Genomic DNA, 16,595 nt, shown 5'->3' on the forward strand with positions numbered 1-16,595 from the left:
TTTAAGAGTAGAAAAGATGTGAAGAGTAAAGGCAAGCTATATTTAGACAACATGTGACGATCTTATTAAGTGTTTTTTTCTGGTGATTTGCTCTTTGCTCACCGTACATCCATGCTCAGTTTCTAATCTTGCATTTTTTTCTTCTTTACCTAATCTCTTAGCTTAAATTCATGTTTGTGTTTGTCTCTCATCATGTGCACTCAAAAATGTATGTACCTTACCTTTCTGTACAGTATGCATTACAGTGTAATTTTCACCTTCCCTACTTCCTTCTATGCTTCTTCCACAGGTCCAGAAACAGATTATGATTACAGTAAGTGATTTTTATAAGAATCTCATTATAGTAGTAAGGTACTGAATCTCAGGTGCACCGATACTGTATCAACACACAGTTGCCATTGTAAATTCTAATGCAGTCCAGTAAGGTGGGGTTTTTTGTCAGGTGTTTTTTTTTCTCAAATAACTTTTTTTTAGTTAATCAGAATTTTGTGCTTAAAGCAGTGCTGTAAACTGTAAGCTACAACTCTCAAAAGAGTTGAACCACACCCAAAAAATCTCTGATATAGATATTTTTTAACACACATCTGGCTATGAGGATACTGCATGCCTTTGAAAATAAGATATTTTACTATTAATCTATGATTTCTTAGTTTTCTGAAAAGAACTAACGTTTGGTAACTATGATACAGACAATGGTAAATTTCAGTTCATTTCAATTGTTTTGTAGAATTGACCTCCTTGTGTCTACAGCAATTTGTCCATGTTTAATTTTATTACTGATGAAAGCAGCTGTGTAGCTTATAATGTGTGGGGGTTTTTTTATTTTATTTTTTTATTATCCCTTATTAATCCCACGAGGGGAAATTCTGATTTTCGCATCTCTCCCCAATTGGGGGAGAGCGACGGGTCAGCCGCGGTACGGCGCCCCTGGAGCAGGAAGGGTTAAGGGCCTTGCTCAAGGGCCCAACAGTGGCTGCATCGGGGCTTGAACCTCTGGCCTTCTGATCAGTAGTCCAGAGACTTAACCGTTGCGCCACCACTGCCCATTTTCAGACAGTCTCTGCAGTTTCATTGCAAAAGCAACAGGACAGCAAAGTGTTGTGGTATTCAAACTTTGTCTACTTCTGTTTTTTTTTTTTTTTTTTTACAAGTAACTCCAACTGCAGAGACTCACAAACCTGAGGAAGATACTTTTGGGGTAAGAACATATTGGCTTGTTTCTTACATTTTTCCTGATCACTCAGGGAGAGAAACTAAACCACACAGGAAAAAAACTCTCACCACATGAAGGACCAAATAATTTGAGAGAAATGTTTAAACAAACCTTCATTTTCTCACTGATATTGTGGTCAGGACATCTGTGTTGAAGACTTCAGGATATAATTCAGTTACCCTAATTTTGTGAACATGATTATGAAATGACCTGTGAACATCAGAACTTTCTAATTTTTGATCAGTAGACTGTGTCTGTCTGAATGTGTGCATCATGAAAAAGAGTCACGACAAGAACTGTAAAATAACAAATTGAGATAATAGGATATTAGCAATAGCAATAGGATATTTGATGATCAGGAATCTACTTAAAATCAGTAAAAACATTTGAAACAGTAATCGACTGCTGTCCTAAAATGAAAAAGAAAGCTGGCTACAACATTTGAAAGTTGCACCTTTTCAAATTGTATGAACATGTAGCATGTATTAATACCAAAATTACCTTTCAGTTTTAAATAAAATCGTTTAAGATTTTTTGAGGGACTGTTCAGACTTTAGATGAGATGTCAGCTGTTTGTCTGTGTGCATACGTTTATAAACTGAAATAATCCAGCAACTATTCCTCAAGACACTTTACAGAACCCATATGCCTGAACCCCCAGAGCAAGCTCTAAGGCGACAATGGCAAGAAAAAACTCCCTTTTAACAGGAAGAAACCTTGAGCAGAACCCAGCTCGTATGGGGGGCCCATCTGCCGCTGGCCAGCAGCTCATCATCACTCTGATAATAGCATACTCATAGAGATACTGCCAAGTCAAGTGATGGAGGAAAATATAAAAGAAAAGTACACACATTTAAGAAAGCTGGCATTGTGTTTCTGTTTCACTACACTAAAAAAAAGTTTTTTTTTCTTTTTGTTACAAAACTACCAACATACTTAGGATTCCCACCAGTAGTGAGGATTAAAAAAAGGCATAGGCTTTGTTTTAATGATGATTCTACAGGGGGAATAAGTCCTGTGCAGTAATTCAATAAATAACATTTTAACATTTAACATTTATTATTTATAAATACATCTTACAACAGAAATCGGTACATCCCTCTGGAATATTAACTTAATTTCATAGGTGTCAAAATTCTATCGACTGTCAATAACTGTATTATGTCTAACTTTACAAGTAGAATATTTCCTCTTATGAGCAATCAAATGAAATGCTGTTGAAAAAGTTTTAAAAATACAGGTCAGAAATAAAGACAACAAAATTGTACATGCATGAGTTCCAATTAGCTTAATCAGAATCAGAACTTGAAGGGTCAAACTGAACCACACAACCCCTCCACTGAAAATAAATGAATCTGTCATGAAAAATAAAGGTGGACATACAAAGTACTCGGAAATACAATATTTGAATCTCAGTAATCCAAATATTGCCGAAGCCAAAATCTGAAAAAAAATCATATCTTTTAGATAATCTTAATATAATATTTGTCAAAACTTTCTATTTAAAATGCCCATAAACTGTATAATTGTGATGGTTTGCCTAAATTATGTTAACTCCTACATCCAACCGATCTCATCTGCAGGTTTCCATAGCAGTCGGCCTGGCAGGGTTTGCCTGTGTGATGCTGGTGGTTCTCTTCCTCCTCATCAATAAGTATGGACGACGATCAAAATTTGGAATGAAAGGTAAGAAGACCGTTACTTAGTGTATTTGCTCTATTTTCCTGAAGATTTGCTATGTCTTTCACCAAGCTCATACTATTTGATAGGCCTCACTGTACCCTTTTCTTATGGTGTAGATTTAGACAACAGTAAGACAAAAATAACAACACTTGGCGCTATCAGCAGTACACTGTAAATTATAAATTGTTATTTCAACTTCAGCTTCAAACATTAGTGAAAGAGCCGTAAAGCTCTGGATCAAGAATAGTGTGCAGGTTGAGGTCACGTTGGCCTTACATCAAAGGAATTACCTCTTAAAAAGGCCTGGTGTCTGACTGATGTGCCCACCATGCATCACCATATTTATAGCGCAACAAAGATGAACTCTGAAGTGCAGCGCTCCCGGACAGCAAGAGATCACTTAAACTGAAATGAATTGGAGATCAACCTGTAGTGATGAGAGGTCAGACCCTATCAGAGACTAAGTCGCAGGTCAACTTATGTTCCATTCCACAGCTTTACTGGTCAGTATGATCAACCTTGAACCAGAAACCAAAGGTTGAGAGGTCTAAGGACATTCCATTTGGTGGCTGTGCCAAAGTGGAGTAATGCAAGGTGACATCCTACCAGCTCAGAAATATGGTCAATGTTGTCAAATACAGTCTCTATTTTAATCATGTTTTTTGCACAATAACCTTTTAGCCTAGTCTTTAGAATACACTACCCCTACATTTCATCGCACCTGTATTTTTTGAATAAGTGGAACGAAATTTTTTTTTTTTAAAAAGTGTTCATGACGATACACAGTTTTATTCACTATTTATTTCAGCTTCTCTGATTTTTCCCTCTAGTGTCTTAACATTATAAACTCAGCATCCCTTGTAAAAACTCAACATTGTCTGTACAAGTGATCACTATAAAACAAGGTTTGGAATTTGTGATTGAAAAAGAAAATATGTTGACTCATTGTTCTCATTGTTTCTTTCATTATTATTTTTGTTTCCAGTAGCTGTTTTTCTTAGGGTTAAGGAGATAAACTACTTGGTTAGTTTAAGAAAAAGTTTTGTTATCTGCTGTGTATGTTAAAAGCTATTCACAGCATGTGTCTTTTGGAAACTCTTGGACAGACAAAGACAAGGATACACAGACACACAGAGACAACACGTCTTAAGGGCAAACACACTGCAACACAATATCATCCATTTACTGATCATGTCCATCTGTTCATTTCATGCCACCTAACAGCCAATACACATTACTGCCTGGGGTGTGATTGCACATGCACACACAAAAACACAGACATGTTTACATCACTTCAGAGGACAACAACCTCCACTGATTTCCTGAAGACTTGCCCTAACCCTGACCATAACTACTACTTTCCCAACCTTCACCGTAATTTAAACCTAGCCCAACCTCATTTTAATTCTGTCATATTGTTATTTCATGGTTTACACTATGGACACTTTTTTTTAGCTGCCAAAAGTTTGGTGAGTGCCTCCAATATGATGATGTAAACAGATTTATGTTCCCACAACATGAGTAATGCAATCAGAAACACACAAACATTAATGTTGACATACAGCACACACAGATAAAGTGTATTGATATGACGTCTGAGCTACAGAAAATGGATGCATTTTAGTGAAGTAACAGCTGACTAAAAACTAATGGATTCCATTATGTTGACATAAATTGTGCTCATAAACTATGTTCCTCTGCTTGAGGAGGAAATTACATCTGTTTTCTCCTCAGAAGGGATATCATCATCTTTATCACACTGATTTCCTTTTAGATCTAATAATCTTCTAATGTCCAGAGAAGACTGAGAGCCAGTCTGTTTTCCAGTGTCTCTTTACTTTCCAGCTCTCTGTCTCTTTCAAGCTTTATTGACATGACTGCATGTTTTCTAGAGTTAAAGCTGAAATGCATAGCATATAAGACTGCAATGTATAGTATGTACACTAAAACCCAACAGTTAAAACAGTAAAAAATCTTATTTCTACTTTGCATTTATACACTTTATGATACATCACATATTTATTTCAATGCATATAATAATACAGTATGTCATTTAAGGTTTAGGCAATAAGATTCAGATTGAATGTATTGCTGCATAATTGTTAAGCCCTCCAAATAACTGAAATTTTACAAAATTCATCAAGTCTAATTCACTTCTCAAAACAAAACAACAACAACAAAAAAAGACATAACTAGGGCATAAATACAGACTGAGCTCACTGGAAGGAGAATATGTAGGATAGGATAGGATATACTTTATTGTCCCCGTAGGGGACAGTAAAGTATATTTAAGTATATTTATATATATTTTATATTTTTTTTCTTTTTCAGGGAATTTGTCTTGGACTTGTGCTGAAGTGCCTTAAAAACAAAAAAAAAGTAATACATATTCCATACATCATACATCACATAGAATACAAAACTTATCAAACATGCAACACCATAGTGATTCTCAGGCATCCCTATTTAAAAGCATTACCGAGTTTGGCAAGAAGGAGTTTTTACATCTCTTCAAACCCATATGTACCCTGAATCTCCTCCCAGAGGGTAGCAGATCATATTCTGGATAGAGCACATGTGAGGAGTCAGCCAGTATCTTCTGAGCCTGTCTCAGAACAGTGCATTGAGGGGCTGATGATTCTTCACCCTCATGAGTTTCATCGCGCTGTTGATTTGTCTTTGTAATTTTGTTTTTGACTGCACAGTGAGGTTTCCATACCAGGCACTAATGCCATACCTTAGCAGACTCTCAATCACTGCCTGGTAGAACATGAACATGAGCTTTCTGCTGACTCCATACAGCCTAAGTCTGCGCAAAAAGTAGAGCCGCTGTTGGAGCCAAGAGCACAGACTATCAACATAAGTGCTCCAGGTAAACTTGTTGTCCATGTGGAGCCTGAGCTATCTGTAACTGGAGACCTGCTCAATCGTAGTGTTGTGTATAACCACAGGGCTATGATCCCCGACTAACTTTGGGTCTAAGACCATTTCTTTAGTTTTAGTGACATTTAAAATCACATTATGGCGGTCACACCAATGGGTAAATTGTTCAAATTCTGAAGAGTAGTTTGAGGTGTTTTCGTTCTTGTGCAAAAAGCCTAATATGGCAGTATCGTCAGAAAACTTAAAAACAAAATTGTTGAAATTTCTGTTAGAGCAATCATTAGTATAGAGTGTGAATAGTATTGCTGAACTGACACACTATTGCGGAACACCAGTACTGGCAAGTTTTGGCTTCGATAAGTTTTGATTCACTCTGACTTGCTGCTGCTGATTGGTTAAGAAGGAATGATACCATCAAATTAATAAAGGATTAACATTCATGCATTTCAATTTAGATAAAAGCAGGTGTGGTTGAAGCGTATTAAAAGCAGAACTAAAATCAGGGGTCAAAGGTGACGGTTCAGTGAAGCAGAAGTAACTACGGAAGCCTAAGCAGGACAGAATACACAATGCAAATATGAGGCTACAAGCCAGAGTTAATCTTTTATGAGGCAATTATCCAGGACTTGGTACCAGCAAGGTAGGAAAGTGTACGGGCAGGACAGAACAACAATAGCACACACAGTGTGTAACACAAAACACTAGAACGCCGACACTACATGATTGACTGGAGCGGTGTGCATTACACAAGCACATAATGAAACAAGAATAATACACACAGAGAGCAGAAAAGCGATTGAAGTGAGCGGTTTCATCATACATTTGGTAAGTCAGACTTAAAGATACCCAATGCACTTTGGCAAGAAGCTGCTCAGATGTGTTTCAAGCTTGCAATGTGTAGTGCACTAAGGAGCAGAACTACAGTTTATTGCCAGGTACATTCCAAAGCAACACACAGAGAATCCAGAGACCATTTCTCAAAGCTGTAAATTTGGTGGGAAGCCATTTAAGAAGACATCCATCCACAGATCTTGAAAACAACAGGAGGTAATCCTGAAGATAACCACACCTCCAGAGAAGAAGAGATTGCATTCTTCACTATGACCTCCTGACGGTTCTCTCTCCCCAACACCCAGAACTGTCAGAACAAAATGAACTGAACAGTTTAAATCCCAAAATTACGGAAATCCAACATCACCGGAGTGATGATCCACCCCTTTGGGATGGACGCATCCATGATTGGTTAGATGCTAATTTGAATTTGGCTCCAAAGAACTGTCTGCATAGGTGAAAGGCGCTGGAAAGCAACTATGGCTTTTTACTTTGTTTTACTTAAACTGGGCTTTTTCTGCTATTTGACTTCACTTTTTAGGGTTTCTTACCTAATTTGACTGAGGTCCGTTTTTGACTAATTTTGATTTTACCTTTATATTTCACCTTAAAAACTGTTGATCTTGCTTTGCTTGGTGCCTTTTATTTCAGCACAACCTCACCTGTGTGATTCTACAATTATTTATACATTCTGATATAATGTATGAACGCACTTGACCTAAAATTGCAGAAAACATTTAAAATCTGAGTAGCAAAAAGTTAAATTTTTTACTGTGGACTACCATAAACATGCGTAACCAATCCATTTCAGAACTTAGAATGCAAATATAAATTGTTTAGATCATAAAATAATGTGCAAATTTAGCAATCAACACAGTTATATAGTGAAATTTCATGAATTGTTGTATGAAAGTCAGAATCTCAGATTCTGCACACATTTTGACAACTTCTTTTATTTATTTATTTTTATTGTTTTATTTATTTTATCTGGTACCTGTTATTTCCCAGCTTCATGCAAGTTCAGTACTTATATCCCTTGCAGTGGATGAGTTTACAAAGAAGTCTGGAAATTGCAGGTAAAAATTAATCACTACTTACACAATAGTTGAACCACTACTACATCCAAATGTTCCAGATTGAGAGTTACAAAATTAAAAAATTATTGTTTTGTAAGCCATGCCTCGATGTCAAGGTCGGCTTAACTTTAGATAACTAAAGATACATGCTGTCCTATCTTGTCAATTTTTACATCAGCATAGAAATGTCACTTTTATGCCATCGCAGTAAGGTAAGCCATGTACAAAACTATCTTCATGAACTTTTTCAATAACGTTCGGAATAAGTTTTGTAAGGAAGGGGAAAAAGACCAAAAAATAACACCATCCAGACTGACTGAAGAAGTCTTCATACTGCTTCGACAAATCTGGTTATGTATCAGAGAAAGTCCAACAGATGAATGGTTGCATTTATCCTGTACATGTTTCCTAAAAGAAGACTCTCCATGATGCTCCTTAGCATATAATTTAGATCATCTGACATATATGAATACACTCTTAGCTATTTTTTGTTCATTAATGTAGATTTAAATACTTTTTTTGCCAGATGCACCTGCAGACATATACACACATTTTCACTTCATTGCATTGACTTGCATTCATTTTCTGCAGTTCTCTATCCATAACTACTACTTACCTAATTCTAACCCTACTACTTGCTTAACCACAATCACTAGGGCTAGGACACGAGCAGCTTTTCCTGCATGATGTTTTTTCTGAGGATCCAAAGGAAGTGGAGTCGCTGCTGTACCTTGTTTACTGCTGCATTGGTGTTGGTAGTCCAGGAGAGATCTTCGTCAATATATGTGGCAGGAACTTGAAGGCAGGGACCATTCTCATGCTCTCAGCTCTCGTAGGAGGTGGTCGCACTTTTCCTTGCTCCGCTATCTCTGTTCCTCCCTACCCTCATGTCTCCCTGCTTGCTGCATTTCTTCGTCTCGTCTGTCTGACTTGGAGCGATCGCTTGGCACTGGACCTTCGAAACGCCGATCATGGAATTGATTAACTGGTCTCTCAACGCAATTGACAAGATTGTCGCCACAAAGAGCACAGGCCTAGGGGAGCCTACCTGCCCGGATGGGAGTTTTGCCTCTGGTTACGTGATCGACGCCTGGGGGAAGTGGAAGGGGATCATGTGCCTGGCACCCCTATCCGTTGAGGATGTGGAAGATGTTTATATATTCGGATTTATGATGACAGGCCTGCTGATAATTGGCTTGTTCACTGGCCTGAGCTTCTGGAAAATCAGGAAGACCGCAGACAGAAACGACGTCCAAACTCTGCTGGTCTATGCAAACGAACGGATCACGGCTGCCGATTCTCGGTATGACGAACTCAATCGTAAGATGAACAATTTGCTTGGTGTGACTGTTGATTTGAGTCGCAGATTGGAAGCCATCAGGGTGAGAATCGCTACAGCTGAGGTCTAAAATTGTTGAGAGCAGTAGGGAGAAGGTGAAATTACTTCTCTCCCGCCCAAACGTGAATAACTGATTACATTCTGGCGCCCCTGGAACAATAACAAACTCCTCTGGAAGTTTCATGGCCAAGAGATAGCTCTCCTACACCCTCCCCACCTTCCCAAGGACACCTGTTGACTTTTGGACCGGGCCAACCGAGGACGTCTCCATAGCAACCTTGCTGTGTTATCGCACTCCCACCCTCGCGAACTGAGACACCGGAGGTCTGAGACGGAAGAAGATGGGCTACACGCATACACAAACATTCGGACTCATGAACTGAGGACTGAGCTAAACATTCATACACACATTCCCATATCCCCCCTCCCCCCCGCCTCCACAAGCTTCCCTCACCATACACAGGAGCCAGGAATCCGTGCACCTGCACAGGAACCGGCTAACTGTGCGGTGCTACCCCCCTCCATCACCCCACATCCTTATCCCAACTATCCTTGTCTAACGTCATGCTTTGCCTGTTTGCGGGTTTGTTTTTTTAGGTTCCTTCTCAAATTGAATTTCCCAACATTGGAGGTTTCATTTGGTACAACGAGCCTTTTTTTTTCCTTTTACCCTCTGCTATCCCTACCCAGATCCCAACATGTCCTTTTTCTTTTTTTCTTCAAGAAAGGTGCACGCAGCACTGCGCAGCAGTCGGAGCTGTCATTGGCAGGGCAGCTCAAATGAAATTTCGTTGTATATGAAAATGTGCAATGACCAATAAAGATTGATTGATTTCCACTCAGTCCTCATTAATGATTAGGGAATCAGAGTATGCTCGGTTTCTTTGAAAGTCTGAAAATTCTTTTGTTTTTGTGGAGTTCAGCACCAGATTGTTCCCAGAACACCACACTCTCAGCTTTTGAACTTCATCTCTTTAAGTTTTTTCATCTCCTCCTGAGTTAAGTCAAACCACAGTCATGTTGAAAGAAAACTTAATCATGGTGTAACAGTTCATATGTGTACAGTGAGTAGAGGATGGGGTTCAGCACACAGCCCTGTGGGGAGTCAGTGCTGAGTGTGACACTGAAGGAGAGGTGGTTTTCTATTCTGACCGTCTGGGGGCAGTTTGTTAGAAAGTTCTTGATCAAGTGACAGGTGGACTTTAAAAGTCCTTGTTCACTCAGTTCAGTGACCAGTTTTCTGAGGATGGCAGTGTTTAAAGTAGAGAGGAAGTCTATGAAAAGCATCCTTAAATCACTCTCCTGATGTTCAAGGTGGGTCAGTGCAGTGTGAAAGGCAGTGGTGATGCAATCTTCTGTAGACTTGTTGACTCTATAGGCAAACTGGTGTAGGTCGAAGGTGAGTGGCAGGCTGGCTTTGATGTGCTGTAGGACCTTCTCTTGAAAGGCCTCTTGAAGCCTTTTTTAACAACTAGCGTAAAGGCTATCGGGCGGTAGTCGTTTAACTTGCCACTTTTTAGGCAGTGGGATAGTTGTTGCAGACTTTAGGCAAGGTGGGATAATTAATGTGGACAGGGACAGGTTGAAGATTTTAGTGAAGACCATAGAAAGCTCATCTGCATATTCTTGTAGTACCCTTCATGCCAGACCATCAACGCCAGCAGCTTTCCCTGGATTCACAGTTGTAAGCCCATTCCTCACCTCATGCTCCTGCACAGTGAGTCTGTGGCTGTCTGAGGCTGGTGAAAGTGTGATATTTGGGCTTGCTGTTTTCAACTCAAAGCAGGCAAAGAAGGAGATAAGTTCCTCCGCCAGTGAGGCATCATCATAAGGTTGCTGGTCTTGTAGATGGTAATGTGCCGGATGCTCTGTCACACCCACTGGCATAGTTGTTCTTAAAGTGGTCTTCTATCTTTATCCAGTGCGTTTTCGCCACTAGTGGAATAACTGATGTGTTTGGTATGTGCTGTGTTGGAAAGTTATGGTGCTGTGCAAATAATCTGGGACTATGCCAGCATTAGCATCTGGTGGAATGTAAACAGCTGTGACTATAAGAACAATAAGCTTATGTGGAAGGTAAATAGGCCTGCATTTAACTGTCAGGTACTCCAAATCACAAGAAAAGTGGCTGGCAATGATTTTGGCACTAGTGCACCAGTTGTTGTGGACAGAAATACTCAATCTTCATCCTTTGCTTTGACCGGAGTTCATGTTTCTGTCCCAGAGAAATGTTTTGAGTCCAGTTATCTCAATGGCAACATTGGGGATCAGTGGGTGAAGCCAAGTCTTCATTGTATTCAAAATACAACAGTCCTGTATGAGTTTCTACAAAAGTTAGTTTGTTCATTTTGTTAGTGATGGATCTGGCGTTCGTAAGGTTTGTGCGGTTGTTTCCTCAGCCTTTCGAGTAGACCAGACCGGCATTCTTGTGTTTGCTTTCTGTCTGTCACTTCTGTCTTCAGCACTTGCTGAGGCCAATAACAATCCACAGAGAACCCAGTGACCTGGCTATGCCCTCTGGTATATTGTGTGATTTCTGAACTGTTGATTTGTGTTTGTTAATAACCCATTATTCTTTCATACTAACAAAAATTACAACTTATCATCTGTGAGAGTTTAAAAAAATAAATACATAATTCACCAAAAATATGTTTGATGAGTGTCTGAAATCGCCAAGCCCTGTAGAAACTTTTTAAGCCATCGCCTCACTCCTGTCCTCAACTCCCCTGCTCTGCTTCTGAAGCTCCTCTTTTACCTGCACTTTCATTTGAAGGCAACATTTAAAAAGAAAATTCTAGCCAGATGAGTGTCTTAGCACAATTTCAAAAATAACATCTGTGCGTACAAATACATCTGCAAAATGCACATCCATCCATCACCATTCATGTACACCAGGCATGCACCTTTGTAAACAGGAAGGAGGGGGTTGGTTACTATGTTGTGAAAAATGCTATGGAGGAAGGACAGCAGTGGCGAAAAGCAAAGCAGATAATTTATTGCTTGGACCAGTAATGAAGTGGAACTGTTGCTGAAAGTAGCAAATGAGTTTAATGTACTCGTGGCAATGGAAAACATAGATTGGGAGTAGCAGCTTTTTCCTCTGGAATGGTTTATTTGACAAGAACATGACAAATCAAGGAGGATAGAAAATGGATGGATAGATGCCAGAGTAGTGATGGACACGAGGTACAAATGAAGCAGAAGTCAAGCATATTATTGAAAATGTATTACTGCCGATGTAATGCAAAGCTTCCATCTGTAAAGCTCGACCTCAAAAAATTACTCTCAAGGTTTTGTCAGTGTCTCACTCTCCACCATCAATCAATTAATCAATCAAAATTTATTTATAGAGCACTTTACAACACTCAAGTTGACCAAAGTGCTTTCCAGTTAAAATCAAACTGTAAAATTAAAATAAAAGCAAATAAAAAGGAAGCAACAATAGAAAACATGTCAAGACAATATAATCTCATAAAATAACATAAAATGTCACAACATTACTGAGTATTAAAAGTCAGTCTGAAAAAAATATATTTTGAGCCGGGCTTTGAAAAGGCCCAAGTCAGTGATGGTGCGCATGTCAGGGGGCAGTTTGTTCCAAAGTCTGGGCCCAGCGACTGAAAAGGCCCAATCACCCCAGTGTTTGTACCTGGCCCTAGGGACTTCCAGAAACACCTGATTTGTGGACCTTAACACCATGTTAGGGTTTCAGACAGAAAGAAGTTCAGTCAAATAAATAGGCGCAAGGCCATTGAGGGCTTTAAAAACAAAAAGCAACATTTCAAAATCTATCCTAAAAAAACTGGAAGCCAGCAGAGGGAAAAAAGGACTGGGGTCATGTGCTGACGCCTTGAAGTGTTAGTCAGGAAATGGGCTGCCGCATTTTGCACCAATTGGAGGTGGCTCAGGGCTGACTGGCAAACACCAACATAAAGAGCATTGCGGTAATCTATTCATGAGCTGATAAAAGCATGAATAGTCCTTTCAAGGTTGGTGCGATTTAAAAAAAAAAAACTTTACTTTGGATAAAAGACGGAATTGATAAAAACTTGCTCTGACCACGCTGTCGATCTGTTTGACGAATGTAAAACTACTGTCAAAAATAACCTCAAGGTTCTTTACAGTCAGTTTTAGCTTTGAAGACAGAGTCTGAATCTGCAAGAACATTGTCACCAAATAAAATGTACTCAGTCTTGTCCTCATTTAGATGGAGGAAATTCTTCCCCAGCCATCACTTGATGTCATTGATGCAGTTTGTGAGGGATTGAAGAGCACCGCTTTTGTTTGGGAACACCGGTAAATACAACTGGAAATCATCGGCGTAGCAGTGAAATGCTAAATTATGCCTTGCTATAACTGACCCCAGTGGCAACATATAAAGTGAAAATAGCGAAGGGCCCAAAATGGAGCCCTGGGGAACTCCACAAGACAAAGAGGCAACAGAGGAGGACAGGTCGCCAGTCACTATAGAAAAAGTCCTGTTGGTCAGGTAAGACTTAAACCACTTGAGTGCAGTACCACGGATGCCAACATAATTAGTTAAGCGGGACAATGGAATGGAATGAGCCACTGTATCAAATGCTGCCATTAAGTCAAGCAGCACAAGGACAACAGGACACTTGGCATCAACAGACACAGCTATATCATTGTGTACTTTAAGCAGCACAGACTCTGTGCTGTGCCATGACCTGAACCCAGACTGAAATTTTTCCAGAATAAAATTGTTTTCTAAAAATGCCTGTAACTGTATAAAAACAATTTTCTCAAGGACTTAGAGATAAAAGGCAAGTTAGAAACAGGTCTAAAATTAGATAGAACATTAGCATCAAGATGTGTTTTTTTAAGAACTGGTCTCACAACAGCATGTTTAAAAGAAACCAGAACACATCCTGAGCTAAGACAAATGTTCATTAAAACCAAGAGGACAGGCCCAACAGTAGAAAACACCTCTTTAAGCAATTTAGTTGGGAAAACATCCAAAGGGCAATTTGTTGTTTTCATGTGTTTAACTACATCAGTAAGGGATGAGAGGGAGATGGGCTCAAAGTGGTCAAACACTGGAGAGTGTAGGGTTGTAGCAGACTGGTCTGGGCTGATGCTGCCGCTGCTCAATGCTCTCACAGACATCACATTGTCCACAAAGAAAGCATAAAAAGTCCTCACATGTGGAAACAGTGGCATCAGACAGAGGATTGGTGTGGGGGCTGACAACAGAATTAATAGTACTGAACAACAGACGGGGGCAGTGTCCATTAGTCGAAATAATATCTGACAGATATTGTGATTTAGCCTCCATCACAGCTCTCTGATACTGAGCGAGACTGTCCCTCAGTATCTCCAGCGATACATGTACCCTGTCCTTCTTCCAGTGTCACTCTGCCTGTCTGCAGCGCTGTCTGAGGGCCCGGGTTGAGTCATTTAACCAGGGATCAGTCCTGGGCTTGGTGGACCTGGACCTAATAGGGGCGATAGTGTCCAGGATCGCAGAACAAGCTGAGTAAAAAGATGGCAGGAAGCTGTCTGGGCATCCAGTAGGATTAATTCCATCACAAGCATAAAACTCAGAGTCCATAAAAGCAGTCTCAAACTCTGCAGCTGTAGAAGAAGCACTATGTGTTGGACCATCCACAGTTTGAGTAAGGTCAAAAGATGACAGCAGACATTTGAAATCAGTGGCCAGCTGATCAGACGGACAACAAATGTGAATGTTAAAATCCCCACAGATTAAAAAATGTTCATATTGAGAGGCCGCTTCTGCTCTGAACTCAGGAAACTCCTGAATAAAGTTCTTGTTGTACCATGTAAGTTCCTCAGCTCCATTAGGAGTCAAATTCAGATTTTAGTCAAGTTGTCATATTTCCTAATGATGTTATAAGATTGTACTTACTCACCAAAAGTCCCACTCCAGTTATTGATTAAACCCCTTAAAATCCATGTATTTAAAACTTTCATATTTTTAAGTTTTTGGAATTGACAGACTTGGTTCTTAGGTTTGTTAAGATAAAACCCTGGGAGTTTGAATATGCTTTCTAGACTATCCACTGAACACTGCCGCTCCAAAGTGGCAATGTTCAGCTGTGGTGGTGACTCTTTGTTAATGAGACATGTAAAAAGTCAGAACAATTAGTAAATGTCTTGGTGTATGTGTATGTGTCTCTAAACCTGGAAATTTGCTCAGAAGTACACATATTTTTTTTCTTTGTTTCAGTGAAGGTAAGTAATGTCCTGCCTTTGGTGAGCTCACTATCATTGAATGTCCACACCTGTATGCTGATGTGTCGTCATGACACAATATATACTCCTTATATTGTTAAGCATTTTTGTTAAAATGTCTTTTTTTTATAATCATACAAATCCTGAGTGTGATCTAAATATGATTAGAATCAGCTGAGGGGTTGATTGGAATAGGTGACTACCCTGCAGTCTTGGTGACTCACTGACAGAACAATTAATTGCACTTGTGAAATCATTATTTACTGACTGGGAGACTGAGAGTTTGGTTGGGAAGATGACTGGTTAACAAGCTGCTACATGAATGCTGGACTGCTGATTAACTGATGAGGTTATTTCCTTGACTCTTTTAAACCAAGCTCAAACCCTCTTTCCTTTTATTTGCCCCTACATACCATTCCTTCCCTCCATAGTCTTTCCACATACAACAGGATTTGAATGTGTAATGTATCCAAGAAGAAGAAACAATTACTTACTCCTTGACTTTGGCAATAAAGAGAAATCCATCTGACTAAAACCTGTGTCTTTCTAGGTCCAGTGGCAGTGATGAGTGGTGAGGAAGACTCTGCCAGTCCCCTTCATCATGTGAACCATGGGATTATCAGCCCCTGCACCCTGGATGCTGGGCAAGATGCTGTGGTAATTGGAATGACCAGGATACCTGTTATCGAGAACCCACAATATTTCAGACATGGACACAACTGCAGTAAACCTACCACATGTGAGTAGAGACATTTAGTTGGTGGAGCCAAGCGGTCTGCATGTGTTGTACTATATTTTTGGATTATTGTCAGTTTTTGCAGATTTAAAAAAAAAAAAAAAAAAAAAAAAAAAATATATATATATATATATAATATATATATATATATATATATATATATATATATATATATATATATATATATATATATATATATGAAATAAATAAATAAATATGCCCCAAATTTCTAAAATTAGTTGATTGGGTCTCTTCACACACACAACACACACACGTCAGACGATGTTGCGTGATCAGTATTCGTCTCATCAATTCGCCCAACGTAGGACGTTATGATATGCACCAATCTTAATATTCGGCTTGTCACCCAAAACAAAACCCAAACAAATAAATGGAGAAGCACAGTGAATACAAATGCTTCCTTACAGGAGCACTGCATGGGACAATCAAGCAACCAACATCCAGTCATTCATATAAAAATGTTGAGCAGGCCCAGTTGACTCTGGTCTTGTATTAAGACTGGAAGAGGAAATGATCCAAGTGAACCTGAAATAGGGTTTATTACTGTTACTGGGGCATGGATGAATCATCAGTAAAAATGCTCTTCATGGACGATTTACA

General features: G+C 39.3%; 1 protein-coding gene across 1 annotated transcript in view; it reads left to right on the forward strand.

Moving 5' to 3' along the window:
• ntrk3a (neurotrophic tyrosine kinase, receptor, type 3a) overlaps positions 1-16,595 on the forward strand; it is a 175,358-nt gene that overhangs the window by 129,927 nt on the left and 28,836 nt on the right. Inside the window, exons 10-13 of the mRNA XM_055009289.1 lie at positions 290-313; positions 1,152-1,198; positions 2,797-2,899; positions 15,789-15,977. Of these exons, the coding sequence (XP_054865264.1) occupies positions 290-313; positions 1,152-1,198; positions 2,797-2,899; positions 15,789-15,977 (363 nt within the window). The remainder of the gene's footprint in view (positions 1-289; positions 314-1,151; positions 1,199-2,796; positions 2,900-15,788; positions 15,978-16,595) is intronic.

This window comes from Amphiprion ocellaris, chromosome 3 (genome assembly GCF_022539595.1).
Source record: "Amphiprion ocellaris isolate individual 3 ecotype Okinawa chromosome 3, ASM2253959v1, whole genome shotgun sequence".
NCBI classification, from domain to species: Eukaryota; Metazoa; Chordata; class Actinopteri; family Pomacentridae; genus Amphiprion; species Amphiprion ocellaris.